Here is a 17105-nt window from a genome sequence, read left to right as displayed (position 1 = left end):
GTGTACTGTCTGATAAATAGGTGAATGACAGCTGATATGGGCCCTATCAATATCTAGCTGGGGCCTCATTTACAAAATGTTGTGTAGAAACCAACCTACATTTGAGCCAAGATCATTTCTCAAATGTGTGTACGTGTGATTCAGGGAACAAACGTATGCACAAAAAAGCCTCTACTATGCCTCTACTAGATTAGTCACAAATTATCTTGAAATTGTGTGCAGCTAAATGGTTTCAAATCTGCACCTTGTAAACAGCACCTAATTAATATCACTAACATATAAAAGAGCACATTCAACATCCAAATCCTTTACCTGAGAATGGCGAGCGGCAAGAATGGCGAGCGGCAAGAATTGCTTCGATTTCCAAACACCTGAGGTTCTCCGACTCTCTTCAAAAAGGAAAAGTGCATACGTCTTAGAACCTGACAAGGCAAATATGAATGTTGGCGTGGATTTTAGCATACACACTCTAAGTTCAAATCTGTGCACACACACGTTTTATAAATGATGCCCCTGGTGTCTTTCAATAGTCTCCCCCTAACTGTGGTGACAGCTGCTTCTGAGACAGCATGTTGCACTTCAAACAGTACAGAACAACACTGGTTAAAGAACAGCATTTATTAATGCTCCTGGGATTGTTGTAGAAAACACTTTAAAAAAAATACATATATATATATACACACATTTTCTCAATTTTGTTCCTCAGGCTTGATGTGCAATCTGAGCAATTTTCTGGAGCATATCCTCAGACTGCAATTGTTCCAGGGTCAGCAGAGACAAACCCAACTGATCCTCCTGCCACACAAAGATTTCTGAGAATTATGCACCTCACAAACTCATCCCAGCTCACTTTCTGCATGCACGTGATCTCAGTTGCTTCTAAGTTTAGAAAGAATATAAGTACAAACTTACTGAATGAAACCCACTAAACATGACGGGTTTCAATCATTGAATCGATGATTTGACCTTACCTGTCTGAAGGGCTGTGCCATCTGTCGCAGAAAGTGTTTGGCTAACTGCACCGTCTCATCAGTGGTCAGATTTAGGCTTCCATCTGTGAGGTGTTCCTGGATCCAGCGAGGCAGCTTTCCTCGCTTATCTGCTCGTGCGTAACGCTGAGGGGAAAAAAATCACAATTAAACGGCAAAGAAAAGTTTACATGTTACTTTCCCACCAGTTTACTTACTTTATCTGCAAAGATCATCAGGCCATAGTCTGTTTTGCCTCGGATGACCCTACCCACACACTGAGCCGCATGCCGCATCGCATCAAACGTCAGGAAGTCATTTTCCCGGATTTGAAACTGCTCTCTGAGGTATTCCAACCGTGCCTGATTAAAGCAAACAGGTCAGGGTTTTTATTAGTTACAGACAGTATTAGAAATCATGATCTAGGAGCACTACATACCTTGAGGATTCGGCTCTGAGTGTAAACATACGGCACTCCAAACATGATAACGGCACGACCAAAATGGTGAACTGGGGGTTAAAAAGGGAAAACTGATCAACAAAAGGTTTAACTTAATTGTATTAAAGAATTTGCGAATTAAAAACAAACAGCGCTAAATTGATCAAGGGACTAGTATGCACCAAAGTCAATCCCTTCGGACACTTTTCCTCTTGCCACGGAGAGCAGAATTGCTCCTCTGCCGTTCTCACAGGCCTGAAAGTGAACGATAACAAAAGTGATTACATTATTACAGGACACTTAAAATAAAGTCAATATTACATAAGATGATTAAGGGAAATAGGATTAGGGATAATTAAAAAACCAATGATTATTGACCTCTTGATACTTCTCCAGGGCCATGCTAGTCTCAGCTGCATCCTGGGTCTCTATGAAAATGAGCTTGTTCCTTTGGATGTTCTCAAGGATTCCCTACAAATCCAGCAAGTTAATTAGTAATGATTATAATAACAGCACTTTAAATGATCGGAGAAGGAATCAAGTTGCTTCTTTGTACCTGTTCATACCAGGAGGCCACAATGTTCTCCATGTAAATGTAACTTGTGAAGAATGCTACAATTCCGTCAGGGACAATGGCAGACATTTCCAGCAGCAAGTTTCCATAGTTCCGGATCACAGCTATGGGATGTAGTAAATAAAATGGTCCTCTTTCAGCAGCACTCCAAAATAAAGCCAATTTCACAAACAAAATTCACAAAACAACTTACCAAAATCTTCTCTGGTCTCAAACTTGGAGGTCATTGCTACCTGATCATTCCCTCGGCCAACAATCTGAAAAAAATTGGAAAGACAAAATTGTCTAGATAAAAAATTATAATAGAGCTTAATGCAGTGGTTCTCAACTAGAGGGCCAGAGGATGACTTAAGTAAATAAAGAATTATTATTGATATATTAAAACAATTAAACTATAACGTAAATTGTCAAAAACAAATACAAGAAGTAAACTATGGTTAACTTCTGGAATCAAGAAATTAATTATGGTTAATCGATTTAATATTTTGTCATAATTACAGCAGAAATACTGAAAATATCTTGCCTATATGGGGGAAGGGGGCCTGTCTGACATCCATCTCATATATCTTATTTCAAAACTTTCAATTAAATATGCAAATATTTGCACAATTGCATTAACAGTTTGGTGGCATTGCCATAGGCATAACTCACCAGAGGGCACAGGCAGGTTCGTGCCAGTGTCATGGTGAAGCAAGCCACAGTTACTGGGCGGAAATCAAGGATGCGTGGGTAGATGTCCAGCGGAGAGAGCGTCTAATTCAGAGAGAGAATTAAAAATGATCTTAAATCCAAAAGTTGCTAACCCAGAATAGTGAAGTTTCTAAAATAAATAAATGTAGATGTAGAAGTGTAGGATACTGAGGATTGATGACAAGTGACACTTTGTCTGCACACTTTAAGGTGAAAGTGAAGTATGTCTTACACAGATGGCATGAGTGTTACAGTGGGATTATAATGAAGAGATTAGTGGGTAGGGTGTGTGTAATCTAATATTCATGCAAAGATAGCGGCATATGGATTGAGGAGCACAGCTTACCCCGGATGTGATGATAACCGACTGAAAACGGCCAAACACTGGCTTTATGGCGATAGAGGGGTCCATACAACTGCCGAGAAAGGAAAAGTTAGTGATAATGCTAATAAACATTTAATAGGAATGTCAAATTGCAGAATGAATGCACCTGAAGTGAAGAACAGGATTCGCTATTGTTGGCGTTTTATCTTCAAATGGTTCAATGATGATGGTGAAGCCTAAAAGAGAATGATTACTCATAAGAAATCATTAGTAGAGCAGCTTTCTGTTAGTTGCTGCGGTGGTTCCTCGTGACTAACTTAAACGCTGAAAAATCTGCGAAATGTTCTGCCCTCACGCTAAACTCCTAATCACATGGATTCCAATTGGAGTGACTGGATTTCCATGTAAAGTTACAGAACAAGGGTAAACAAGACCGCGTCATCATGGTGGCAGGATGAGGCTTTCTTACCTTTACTGTAGGTGCTGACAAGTGTGGCAAAGTGTGAGATCAGGGTAATGGCTGAGAAGTCAGCGATGTCTGCAATCTCCAGCGTCCTCAGCAGGGAGCGCAGCCTCTCTGCACAAAATCTGGAAGTGGATTAAATATACAGTACATTTAGGCAGGGGTGAATATGTGGGTTCATTACTTAATAATAATGACCATCAGTTCTATTTCCAGTGCGGGGTGGCAGAAGAAACTGACTGTTTCTTTTTCTCACCTAAGGGGTTTGCGGTCAATGCAGACCTTCTCGAAGATGTCTTTGAGGAACTGAGGAGCACTCTCCTGCACCACATGATGGATCCGCAAACGTGCCTTCAGGTACTCAAGGAGGCGCTTCATAAAGCCTACAAAGTGCTCTGCCGTGCGGATGCTGCCAGGAACAGCCTCTGTAGTGAGAGTCGCATGTGTCAAACATATCTGGACACTGAAGCCACACTTAAAAATGTCTTAATAAATCCAAATATGTATAGCAATTTGAAGCAAAACATTTGACAATGATAGATATTGTATTTTTTTTGTTCAAAATCAAGACAAAACATATCTAACTAAAAATATGGGACCAGTTGGTTAAAAGTCATCATCAAAATATGATGTTTAGAATGTAATTTTATATTATATATATGTATTTTTTTCATATTATTTTAATTTAATTTATTATTATTGTTTTAAATATTTTTATTGTACTTATTTATTTATTTTTATTTCTATTTTTTTAGCTATTGGATTGAGTAGGTAGATCATGTAAGGGATTAATAATGGACAATATTTTACTGTCTACTGTTTATGATGTGTTATGTTGTACTGTCATTGAAAACCAATAAAAAAGATTTGGAGTAAAAATATGATGTTTGTTCGCAGATGCAAATTGGCTTAATATATTGTATCTAATTCAATGACAGGCACCTTTTTAAGCGTGGCTTGAATGTCCAAATACTTTGTGGGTCATTGTAGATAATAAAAACGGACCTTGGAGGATTTCATCAGGCAAAACTGGATTGGACAGGTAGATGTCAGTCTCTCGGGCAACATTTGCTTCTTTAAGGCCCTCAACTAATCTCCTATATTCTTCTCGAAGTTTGGCAGCATCTGTTTCCTTAATTCTTTAAAAGAACAAGCAGAATGCAGGAAATTAAAAACATTACCATTGTAAGTAGTAAATAAGACACTTGTTAATTCACTCTCGCACTATTTTGTCGCACTTGCTAATGGTGTTTTGTAGGGTTTCCACATTAGTCTGGCAGCGATCCAGCGTCCTCCTGGTAATGTTGACGCTCATGGAGTCAATACACACATTATCTAGAGGGAACAATATCAGGTTAAATAACCATGATCTTTCTTGCGTGATATGGATGACAGTGACAAACACTACAATTTGCTTCTCACCGATGTTGTGAGCCTCGTCGAACACGACTACAGATTTCTTTGCGAGCTCTTTCGAGACCACGTCTGCAATTTTTGGATCTAGTAAGTAATGGTAGCTGTACACTACTATGTTTGCGTGAAGAATCTGAATGAAGAAACATGAAAGCAACAACAATCAATTGCTTGCATAAAAAAAAACATCATACTAAATCTAGCATCATACTAAATCTAGCAAAGTACTCACTGAGTAACGTGCCAGGAAGTACGGACACCAGCCCTTTCTACGCCCAAAGTCTTTCAGATCATCCAAGTTATATATACCAGGGGGAATGGGCACTTGTCTGCCAACTGAATCAAATTCCTGCATACAGGAATTCAATTTTAATAATGTTATTTTAATAGTATTACATTTTTTACTTTGATTACAAGATAAAAAAAAATTCATTTAAATTTAAAGTAATCAAAGACTATACAGTTTAAATATCAATAGTAAAATAATAATAATAATAATACATATTTATTATTATTATTAAATTAAATAATATTATTTAATTATATTATTATTAAATAATATTTATTATTTATATTTAAATATTTCAAAACATTAAACATATTTGTGTTTATTTCATACATTAGAATAGAATAAAATATCCTGTAATTCCCTGCATACAGGGACAGACCAAAACTGAGTGACTCATTTGACACAAACAGTGGCAGGATTGTAAAGTAAAAAATAAATAAATAATAAAGCCAAATGCTACAGCATATACTTGAGAAACGCTTCATACTTCATAGAACTGGCAGACAGGTTGACTCGGGTTACTGTGATGCTGCGCTCGAATATACGATGCTGTCAGACTGTGACACTTTCCATCTACTTCTTTTCCAAAACGCAGAGAGCTCACCTGTAATAACACATTCACTTCCGCTTAATGAGTTCACCTGCACACAAATTTTGCTGAAGCTCATTTAGCAGCCTCTACCTCAGGATGAATGCACAGGTTTTTCCGTGAAGAAAGCGCCAGTGCGAGGAAGTCGTTTTTTGCTCCTGTTTGCTTTGTATAATAGTCCATTAGTTTCCTTAGCTCTTCCACAACCTGGCAGGAGAAGAGAGGATGCAGACAAGTAATTAAAATAGGATGAGTTTTTAAGCAATGGGTTATAAAAATGTCAGTTACTGAATACCTTTTCTATCTCTGGCACAGTGCGAGAGCAGTAGACAAGCTTGGTGACTTCTAAAGGGTAAGCCTGCATGAGGTGAAATTGAAAATATGAATGAAGATATGTGCAAAGTTATCAAACTGTCATTACAGTGAAGTTTCCGATTGTATAACAGTAATTAAGAAATCACTCACCTTCTGGTAAGCAACGATGAGGGAAAGAAGAGAAATAGTTTTTCCTGTTCCTGAGGGCATCTCGAGAACTCCATGGCCCTAGTACACATAATAGAAGAGAAACAATTGTAGATAGAAAAATACACATATTATACATATCTACGTTTTTTTAATGACTTTTAACTTTCACTAAGTCATTTAAACGCCTCTGTTGTTAGACAAATGTAAAATAAACAAATTGGCTATGTAGTCTCTCAATTAATGCAAGATTATAAAAGAATTTTTTAATAATAATTCGAAAAGAAATATTTCTGTATTAAGTGTAAATGTTTTATCTTTTAGATTTTTATTTTACATTAAGTATACCATGTAACATTGAATAATAAGTAACATGAAATAATAAGACGAAATTGGATTATAATATAACGTTACCTTTGCATCCAGCGTCCTCTTCAGCTCAAGCATATACGAGTATTGTTCGGGATAAATGTAGTCATAAGGAAAATAGACTAATAGCCCGTCGATATTCAGCCTAAAGGGATGAAAGGGAAATTAAGGGCAGAAAACTTCTGGTAAATATACACATTGTTTTGGAGATATGCAGCAATGCTACTAACGTTAGTCCATATATTAACTTGACGGTTTTACTCACTTCATGATAGCTGGTAGCTTTACAGCACTATAACACTTATTGTGGTCAGTTTTCTTTATTTTCACACAATAATATATCTATATATAACTATTATGCGAATATTACACAAATTACTACTATCGAGTTATAAGTTCGTTCCTAGCAGCACGAAAAGCTGTCGCAATTAAAACGCGTAAGGTATTTTCCTTCTGTGATTGGATGTTAGCTTGAAAACCCTCCCCCAGTCTCTCATCTCATTGGATGATACGCATGTCAATTCAAGATTTTGGCGGAAGTGCATTTAGAACCATTGGGGTAGACCTAAATAATCAAAAAAGAGTCCGGAATTAACTTCCACTGAAAAAAATATTCTCCCCGACTAGTTGTACTTTACTAGCATCAATTATTTAAGAATAAATACAAGAGAAGAGTAAATTAAAGAAAGAAAGAAAGAAAGAAAGAAAGAAAGAAAGAAAGAAAGAAAGAAAGAAAGAAAGAAAGAAAGAAAGAAAGAAAGAAAGAAAGAAAGAAAGAAAGAAAGAAAGAAAGAAAGAAAGAAAGAAAGAAAGAAAGAAAGAAAGAAACCAGAGGCATATATTTATAATATATATTTTATTTACATGAACATTTTTATTTAATATATTATAATGCAATAAAATATCCTTTATACATTATACCCCAACAAAGATAAACCTTTACAAAGTGATTTCCTTTGTACTCATAGGCAGGGGAAAAAAGTATTTTAGATCACAGGCTAAACAGAATATAATGTTTTATCTGCATAATATGTTTACTCTGGAAGTAAATCAAAAATGCATTTTGGGCCATTCCTTGATAATATGCTCCTAATTTGACTAAAAATGATACCTTCCTCAAAATTTAATGAGTTTTTTTTTTTTGACATTTTCAAGAAAAAATTACTATATAGCCAAACTCCCAATTTCATTCCCCACTAAACATAGCTTAATAAGCAACAGCAAATATAAAAAAAATGAACAAATTGTAAGTGCTTGAATTTTTTACATCTCCAGAAACCCAGGAAAACACTGCTCTTGTGATGTTATCTATTAACACTGTTGTGTAATGACCTGATCACCTTATGGAAATGAATTGATTGATCGATTGAATCATTCTATTTTTAAAAAATGACATCATCACAGAGTTTTCACAATTACTGCCTACTTGTGATAATTACACGTGGTTAAGAATGTGCCATAACTCTGCAGCATCTGTGGCACAACCAGCTATTGCTCTTTAATCCCAATTCTTTCATTGTCCTCTGAAACAGGCATAAAAAGATGGCATGGGTGAGCTGACACTTATATCATAGTATCTGAAGTGAATCCCCTCATATCTCATGTCTCTCCTCCACAGTCTTATAACGGTCCATGATGCTAAGAACATCATCCAAAATGGATGGTCCCAGGTCCAGGTCCAAACCCATTAGGGACTCTGAGCGTGACATACTGGGTGAGATAGCCGGAGACTCGCAGTGTTCGCTCCGCAGGTCCTCATTACTGAGCCCTGCATCAGAGTCCAGACTCAAGCCTCGTTTTGGATCCAGCGGACCACAGCCTTCCGACATGGAGTCGTCCGAGGAAGCCTCGGATAAGGAGCCCGTGGAAGGCACCAGGTGTGGCAGGACTGGGATTGAGGCGGAGAGAGTGAGGTGGTCACGGCAGGGATCCCTGCACTTCTCAATTCCTTCCTCACACACAGACATGGAGCGCTGCTGCTGATGAACAGGAGTCGACTGCTCGTCTAAATGCAAACGGGGGGGTTTAGGAGGAGGTTGCACTGGCGCGATAAACACCGGCATGGAGATTGTGGTTTTGAGGAGAGAGTTGTGATGATAATTATGACTGCGATGGTAACTGTGGCTCTTGCTATTCGCATCACAGATCTCATCCATTCTTCTGTCCATGCTGTGAAAACGAGAGCTGGGCGGTTGATTGAGGGCAGGAAGCATGTCAAGTTTGCCGTGTAAGAATCCCACATCGCCAAACATGTCCCCTTCTCCCTCAGGCCCGACATGAGCACTGTGACGCACATCACCCAACGGCGGGCTTATCATGTCGCCTGAAAGAACGTCTCGTATTTTCAACTTCTTTCCTCGCTTTGGTGTAGATGTCTTTAAGTACATGGGCGTCTTGGCTGGCATTCTGTTTCCCAGTATTCGGTGTGAAACGTCTGTATTTGTAGCAGAAATTAAGAGGAACCTAGTCCTCAGTCTGATATTAGCTCTTTCATACGTTTTGATTGGTCGGTCACCTTTATTTCACTTTTAAATCCCAAAATGGCAACTGGAAGCGACGTCCTTTATGTCTTATGTAAACTCTTCAGCTCCTCCAGGAATTTATCATCACAACAGCAGATCTGAGGAACAAAAAAAAAAGGAGAAGGCAGATTTACAACATGTGAAAGTCAAGAGTGTGTTGTAGAATTAAAAATACACACACACACACACAGAGAGAGAGAGAGAAGCACATTTATTTATTGTGCAATTTGAACAAAAAAGAAAAGCGTTGATTTATATTTTTTCTCTCTAGTCTTTGCAGCTACTTACCTATAAATTACAAACCCTCAGAGATGTCACTTCTTCCAAAACGTGTTGCAGGGATTTGTTGGATTTTTTGTTAGATAAAATAGTGAATAGATTGTGTGCATGCATGCCTTTATGGGTATATTTTTGACTGCCCCAGAACATTATTGGCAGTAGAGAACGAGATTAGAACTCCCTATAGTTTTTATTCCCCTTTGAGCTCTAGCTATTACTGTAAATTACATTCACACTGACATTTACTATTGTATTCCACATTTAAATTTAATGTGAAGATTGCATAACCTTTGGAAATCAGTGAATACAGCAGACTAATAGCACAGTATTATTATTTACTTAGAGTGTGTGTGTGTGTGTAAGGGAAAAGACAGAATTAAAGTGGTTATTTTTGCTATAGCCTTAAGTTAATTACGCCATTACTGGGAACTACAAGCATTAAACCAAGCACATTTCTGTTATTGTTTCTCTATGAGAGCCATATGTTTTTACCATTTAGACTGCTCACAGCTTGTTGCTGAGATTTACTGGTGTGTGACGCAACTGTGAAAACATGTTTGTTAAAAGAAAGACAAAAAATATATATTGAATGTTTAAAAGCTGTGTGTTCTGTCAATGTAGAGAAGAAGCATCACCTAATGTACATCTGTCCTCGTGACCTTCAGAAAATCACTTGGACCAGTTACACTAACTCACTCTTATTATGTAATGGCTAAACACTGTTACTAAAAACTGTCCTTGAGATCAGCCAATTCCCGGATTTCCCTAGTAAACCACATGGTGTTATTGCTTTAACATAGCCGAAACTTCAGTCCACACCCACCATGGTGTTTAGAGAATGGCGGGGTTGGTTATTTATCAGTTTATATATATATATATATATATATATATATATAGCTAAATGAGCAGGGATGTGGATGACTAAAACCTTAAGTATTATAATTAAGGGCTTTTACAGTCACCAAGACCCTGATCTGACCATGCAATGATAAAGCCAGTTTTAGAGGTCTTCTGAAATTTTCCTTAAACGCACTGTAACAGTGTTTTCATCACTACTATGCAATAATATGTGTGCATGCATCCATTACACTTACAATAATGTCTGTCATGTTAACTTGAATATATGAGTTTAGAGAGTTTTCAGTTCGGTTGTTGTCATCAGAAATTTAATAAAAAATGTCCTTAAACATTTAAGGAAGCAAAATGTTCAGTGTTAATGATGAGTTTATATATAGATACGCCAATATCCTTCAAATTAAATGGCAATGTATCAGATTCAACCAAGTAATCATGACCTGACACACCTTGACACTGTAAATCTCAAGTTGATATTCAATATTCCAAACTTCATGTGAAAGTAACTGTACTTGCCTTTGATATTGCGTTGAAACCCTCGTTTGTTCTGGTACTGATAGGTTATTCCGGGGTGTTAGTGGATAAGCTGCTGTCTGTGCGCGTTCTCGGTAGGGTTGCTAAACCTCTTAAATTCGCTGAAGCTGAGAGAGTGACGAGCTGCAGAAGGGCAGGGACGGGACGGGGGCGTGCGCTCATCATGCTCGTGAATGATGACATTTTTGGCAGGAGGAGGATGCCTTAATCACCGCTGTACGGTGAATATCTGTTCAAAATTCAGGAAGTTTTGTCGTTTAAAGCTGACCGTTTCCTCAGTCCGTTATTTATTTGCAATTAAAGGGGCAGTTCACTCGTAAAAGCTTCAAAACGATTTTAAACCTCTTTTTTAAAATCGTATGCACAAAACAAATTCAATGTCCACGCTGCTCTTTTAGATACAGCGAAAGTAAATAGTGACCAGGGAGGGAGCGCTTACGAAAAAATAAATAAATAAAAATAGTCTACTTCAAGTGTTCAAGGATATTTTAAGTATACTACATTATGTAGTAAGTATACTACTGTCATGTACTATTAGTAAATTTGTAAATGTAGGCTACTATAGACAGTAAAAGAAAGTGTTCAAGGATATTTTAAGTATACTACATATAAGTATACTACTGTCATGTACTATTAGTAAACTATTTTAATACCTCTGGGACTAAATTGGCCCACTTTTAGTGTATAAAAGTTTATGTTTAAGTGTACTAGAAGTGTAACAGTAGTAAACTTTAATGCATCCTTTTTTATCAACACTTGACAATTTCAATTTCATTCAACAACACAAAATTTCATTTGTGTCAAAGACTAGGCCTTGATCAGATTCAGAACAATGATCAAAACAGATGGATGGAGTAGATTGAGTCCAACACCCCCAACGCTTCACAGTCGTTTTCTCTTCATGGGTTACGCGCTTCATTTCATTTGGAAACATTAAGCAGTTTTGATTTACACACTGTTTAAAGTATGATGATCACGTTATTTTACATTTGAGTTAGCAATCTTCCATCACTTATTTATTTCAGCTTCTTCTTTCCCTGTGTATAACTTTCCCTACCGTATAACAGTGAAAACATGGATAGCTGGAAAATTCAGTCGGAAAGAGTAAAGTAGAATTAAAGTAAATTCCAATGTACACTACCAGTGGACTAGCCTACACAAAAATTCATATATGCAGAATTAGAAACATATTTGTTTTATATCAATATCTTGATCAATATTTTCAAACAATGCAAGTTTCATAAGACTATATGTAAAAAAAAGTATTTTTAATACTTTAATTTAACACGACTACAAGCCACGTATAGGCTACTTTAAATACTTAATCATACATTTAAGTTTGTAAAAGTAAAAGTACAGGTCAAATATACTTGGACTTTTCTCTCAGTATAAGTCGAGTACACTTAAATCTTGTTTGCATTGAAGAACTAAAGTCAGATGGGTTTGACATGCCAATGAGTAAATATAATGACAGAAGTTTCATGGTGAACTGTTCCTCTGCCTTCAGGCCACTCAACATAGCAAATGCTTGATGTTTTTTTCCATGCTGATGCGGCATTGACTCATGGGAGACAAGCCCTACCCTGTAGATTTCATAAAAAACAAAGCAAGACATGTTGCATAAGCAAAGTGTTGCCTTTACTGGTAACACTTAACACTATAGGTAAAAAGTTATTTTTTGTTTAACAAACTTTTGTTTTCAAAAATAATTCTTGAACAAATTAATACACATGGAAATAGTACAATAATCAGGAATAGGTTTATGTTTTTTAATTGACACATATTAAATGTTTTTCAAAGACTTAAAGTTCAATAAAATATAAAAATGGTTTTGCAAATAATCACTTGTGGCTTTAACTGGTTTTGAGTATTTTTAAGTTAAATAGCCGACTGTATATTATTTAATGTTCAATAAATCTGGCTACAATACATTGTACAAGTTTAAATAACTTTTAGGAATCGTTAACTTTATACTTTAACCATTCTGATTATCATTTTGGACTTTTTTTTTTAAATGGCATAATTGTGTGTCATGTTTCCTAAAGAAATCAGATGAATCAATTTGGTGTGTTTGAAACAGTGATGAATTTCTGACTGACAAATGTGACTAAATGCCAGATCATTATCTTTGTTTAAAGATTTAAAAAAAAAAAATGCTGAAAACAGCAAAGAGAACCAAATTTATTAAATAGATTTTTTCCAAATAAGAAACATTTGACACAGTCTACGTAGTTTTATAGGACGATGGGCCAAGTTGATCTCAGACTACAAATATGCATACAAGGCCCTCTCAAACCATCCTTTAAAACAGGTCTCTGTTTTTATGGCTCTGTGGGTTTAAGCTCCAGTTAATGTTAAAATCAACGACTACCTCTGGAATTATTATCAGACTTCCAACAGTCACAGAACTGACATTTATAACTTTAACACACATTACACCGCATTCTAACCCGTTTTCAATATAGCTATTCCTGTAAATTTCAACATCTTTTCACCTTATGTATCATAGTGTTGTCACTTGACTGAATAATATTCCATAGTGTCTCATTATCTGTGTAAAAATGTTCCTTAGACTGTGATTCAGTGACCTAGAAATTCCCCTTTCTCCTCTGTCAGACCAAACTGTAATGGCATAAATACTTCTGTGATGTTTTGTGAAATAAGGTCACATATATTTGTTACATCAACCAATTATCAGACCACTGCAGAAACCATGTGAGGATTAAGACCGTCCTCCTCCACATATTCCTTGGAAGGTCTAATGTCAGTTCTGGTTGAATTAATCAGTGGTTTAGCACTTGAGGGTTCAGTTACTGGTCAGCTCTGACGCAGAGGGCCAGGTTGAACCCACGGGTCAAGAACCCCCTTCTGCGGGGCCCTCGTAAGTCGTCAATCCATCAAAGATGTTACTGTGTGTATTGCATGAATGGGCAGTAAATGGGGAATGCTGAATGAGGGACCGATTTTGCAGGACAATTGACTAGCTAAGTGACCTTACTAGTGGGAATTCTGGGAATTTCGAGATATGACATGTGGTTCGCATTAGTGCTCTGAGTGTTTTCACAGTGTTCAGCACACAGGCCTGTCAGACAGCACACTGGGAGGATGACACACTAAGCTGAGATGGAAAAAGAGCGGTAATTCCACTATGAAATCACACTCAACAATTGATGTCTGGTATACTGATGTCTGAGATTAGACTTTTTATTATATAATAATGCTTATTTTATTCTATCTAGAATAAATGACATAATATGGTTATGTTGTACACTAAAAAACTATCGTGATTTTAACAGTAAAAGACTATGGTAAAATGCTACGGTGAAAAACTAATTGGTTAACAGATTGATTCTGTGTCATATGATGAAATTTTACAGTAAAATATCATTAAATGTACAGTTTTTGGAAGTAAAGAAGAACAAGTTATTGTATAACTTACAGTGAAAAAACGTAAATTGACACGTGTGTGAGTACATAACATTTGATGTATGACTTTTGATGTATTTTTGTTGAAATAACATTTCTTCTTTCTTTTTTTAATCAGTTATTACATCTAATGTAAAATTAATGTTTATTGCATGTCGCGTGTTAGCTACCATGATGGTTGAGATGAGATTTAACTCATCATGTGACTATCTCGTCACCACCAAGTAAATTTTTTTTCTGGCAACAACTGTTTTTTTTTTGCGTAAATTTAGCATAAATTGTTTTAGTGAATAGAGTAGATAGAGCTTAATAAATAAGCCTATTAATCACTGAATCGAGAGATTATACTGTAACTGGAGTTCAAATGGTGAAAGAAATATTTTAAAAGCCTGCATGCCATAAACACAAATGTACAGAATTGAACCAATTTGTTTGTTTGTTTTTTTGTTACACTACATGATTCCAGTCATGGTCTATTTAGTCTCTGTTCCTCACAAGGACATATTGCTTCCATTGTGGACGGTGAATACAAAATAAGATAAGAAAACAATACAAAGTAAAGGGCTTAAATAAAACAAAGAGTGACGAATAAAATATATTTATATTTTTAGCCGAGTCTGAAATAGCTTAACACTTCAGTGTCATTGACATGTCACAAAAATTGGTGTGATTTACTACAGCAATCTAATGGGAACAGACCTGGGAAAAGGCACAGCTCAGCAGGAAAAGAAATAAACAGACTGTATATGACCCATTTAGTGCAGATAGTTCCCAGAGGGCCGAGGGGCTGCTGTGGGAACTCAGTAGACTATGTTTGAATTCACCGCAGTAATTATCATTAAACGGCTCTCTCACAGACAGACACACACGTAATGCATGTTGAGTTGAAAACGAAAGTTGCTTACTTGGTTTAAAAGTATATGCATACATTGTTTTGTTATTCAAGATGCCTTAGAAATAAAATCCATACAATGACTTAAAGCTGCAGTCTGTAGTTTTTTTGGGGTTAAAAATGATTCAAAATACATATTTGAGAAAATACATAACCAGCCAGTGTTCAAAACTATCTGCTTGCCTTAGCTTGATTCAAAGCGGTAGGCTTGTAATAACGTTTTTAATTCCAGTGGTACTGGTGGATTTCCGCAGGAGATTTGAGACGTCATTACGTCACATCTGTGCACATAAAAAAGGAGTCTCGACTAGTTTAAGCTATATTGCATGTGAAGATGTTGGAGGTGGAGATTTATAGCCTTTTCTTACAGAACTTGATATCGTTAAACTTATCAATTTGATGGCGGATCCAGAAAGGTTCAAACAACAATCACCAGTGACAACAGATTCACCCGCTGTAAAATACTAGACTTCGTTCGTACTTCGGAGTAGCTACATTAAAAAAGAAAACAAGGATACATATCGGAAGGACATTACATGTTGTCAAGCAATACTGATGTTGTTAACATTAACAATTTGAAGTATAATTTACACGGTTTTTCATGATATGTTAAGAGATTTTTCTATTTAATCAGTGCGATTTACTGCAATGTCAGAACCAGAACAAAAGTGGATGTTTCTTACTAGTTCATGACATTTTCCGGGGAAAATTATGTTGTTCATACTTCCTAAAAGAATAATCTGGCAGTATCCACACCGGCACGGTGACTGACAGCTGCAAACTCTCCTCAAACATTGTGTTCATCCTCGCTGTGCCGTGTCAAAGCACAACTCACGTAAAGTTGATAAGACCGTGAATTACTTCAATTGGAGATTTCGAACAGAGATGGCGACACAAAAAACTTTGGACTGCAGCTTTAAAAATTATTTTTTTTGCATTTTTTTTTACACTTTTGACAAAATCAAACTGTCTAGATGGTGTAACTGTAAAAATGTATTTACCCTAGTAATAAACAATTTTTTGTTGTTGTTGTTGTTGAGCAGTGAAGAAATTAAATTTTGCCCACCCATTCAAAATCAGTGTGGCATATCCATACACATCATGTAAAAAGACAACTTTTAAACACAGTGGACCCCTTTTAGACTCATGATTGGGTCATTTATAAAAAATAAAATAAAAAAACAACATATTGTGAACAAACATTTTGATGAGGTCCAAAGGAGTAATCTTAAAGGGCACCTATTATGCCCCTTTTTACAAGATGTAATATTGGTCTCGGGTGTCCCCAGAATGTATTTGTGAAGTTTCAGCTCAAAATACCCCACAGTTAATTTATTATAGCCATTTGAAAATGTTATTTTGGGCCCTGATTAAAAATGAGCTGTTATGGGTGTCTGCCACCTTAATGCAAATGAGCTGCATATCCCCGCCCTGCCTTTGGATGAGGGCGTAACTTGATACCTATGGCAGTCGGTAAGCAGAAGGGGAGAGTGAGAGACGCGCAGTTTTGAATGTCATTCAGCGTACGTTTGAATCGGAATATATAAATAGTACGAAGAGAGACTCCGGCAGAATAAACACTTGAGAATGGACTAGTACGTCTCGGTATGGTTATTTGATACATTTATGTACTTATAGCGTTGTTGTAATCGCGTCTTTTTGCAAGTATGGATGTGCAACACACACACAAACACTAATGCTGGCGCATTTTTTTGAAACTACATAACTTACACATTCTGTGATAAAGTTTGCTACGTACACGCAAAATTACATTTATGCGAGGGACCTGTGGCGTCATGTTTAGCTTGTCATACAGGTGCTTCTGTGGCAAATGTGAGAAGATGGCTAACTTACAGAACAACAACATATATGCAGTTTTTAATACAATATCTTTAAATATATATTTATAAAGTGTGGTTACACACTATACAAACAATGTTTAAATTATATAGACGAATCCGGCGAAACTACCGGAAGTAAGCGGGCGCCATTACTGAGCTGTTGCTGGGTAGCGTT

The 17105-nt window shown here is 36.5% G+C and overlaps 2 protein-coding genes across 3 annotated transcripts; both read right to left on the bottom strand.

Moving 5' to 3' along the window:
- Positions 1–312: 312 nt before the first annotated feature.
- On the bottom strand, positions 313–7010 carry ercc2 (ERCC excision repair 2, TFIIH core complex helicase subunit). 2 transcript variants are annotated; one of them, XM_039670750.2, is made up of 24 exons: positions 6847–7010; positions 6627–6726; positions 6216–6293; positions 6046–6108; positions 5844–5957; positions 5649–5765; positions 5105–5221; positions 4882–5005; positions 4698–4794; positions 4465–4598; positions 3716–3884; positions 3466–3584; positions 3163–3232; positions 3018–3087; positions 2633–2734; positions 2175–2238; positions 1964–2085; positions 1786–1878; positions 1590–1662; positions 1408–1478; positions 1187–1330; positions 972–1115; positions 684–795; positions 313–422 (listed from the first exon to the last, which is right to left on the bottom strand). In XM_039670750.2, exons 1-23 carry the CDS (start codon positions 6849–6851, stop codon positions 703–705), a joined length of 2283 nt encoding a protein of 760 aa, XP_039526684.1. In that variant the 5' UTR covers positions 6852–7010; the 3' UTR covers positions 313–422; positions 684–702. The 2 variants fall into 2 exon arrangements, with proteins under 2 accessions (XP_039526684.1, XP_039526682.1); XM_039670748.2 differs by lacking the exon at positions 313–422 and having other exon boundaries at positions 599–795.
- A 418-nt stretch (positions 7011–7428) lies between these two features.
- LOC120478612 (cdc42 effector protein 2) lies at positions 7429–11016 on the bottom strand. Its single transcript, XM_039670563.2, has 2 exons — positions 10754–11016; positions 7429–9201 (listed from the first exon to the last, which is right to left on the bottom strand). Exon 2 carries the CDS (start codon positions 8984–8986, stop codon positions 8174–8176), a length of 813 nt encoding a protein of 270 aa, XP_039526497.2. The 5' UTR covers positions 8987–9201; positions 10754–11016; the 3' UTR covers positions 7429–8173.
- Positions 11017–17105: the final 6089 nt, after the last annotated feature.

Source organism: Pimephales promelas, chromosome 16, assembly GCF_988280905.1.
Source record: "Pimephales promelas chromosome 16, fPimPro1.hap1.1, whole genome shotgun sequence".
Lineage (NCBI taxonomy): Eukaryota > Metazoa > Chordata > Actinopteri > Cypriniformes > Leuciscidae > Pimephales > Pimephales promelas.
This window is presented reverse-complemented; position numbering and strand designations above follow the sequence as displayed.

Coding starts and splice junctions, on each gene's coding strand:
- ercc2 (XM_039670750.2), bottom strand. Junction 5,766..5,843: donor ACCTGTGCATTCATCCTGAG/GTAGAGGCTGCT, acceptor GTGTTATTACAG/GTGAGCTCTCTGCGTTTTGG. Junction 1,331..1,407: donor CTCAGAGCCGAATCCTCAAG/GTATGTAGTGCT, acceptor TGCTTTAATCAG/GCACGGTTGGAATACCTCAG.
- LOC120478612 (XM_039670563.2), bottom strand. CDS start 8,986: ATGCCAGCCAAGACGCCCATGTACTTAAAGACATCTACACCAAAGCGA.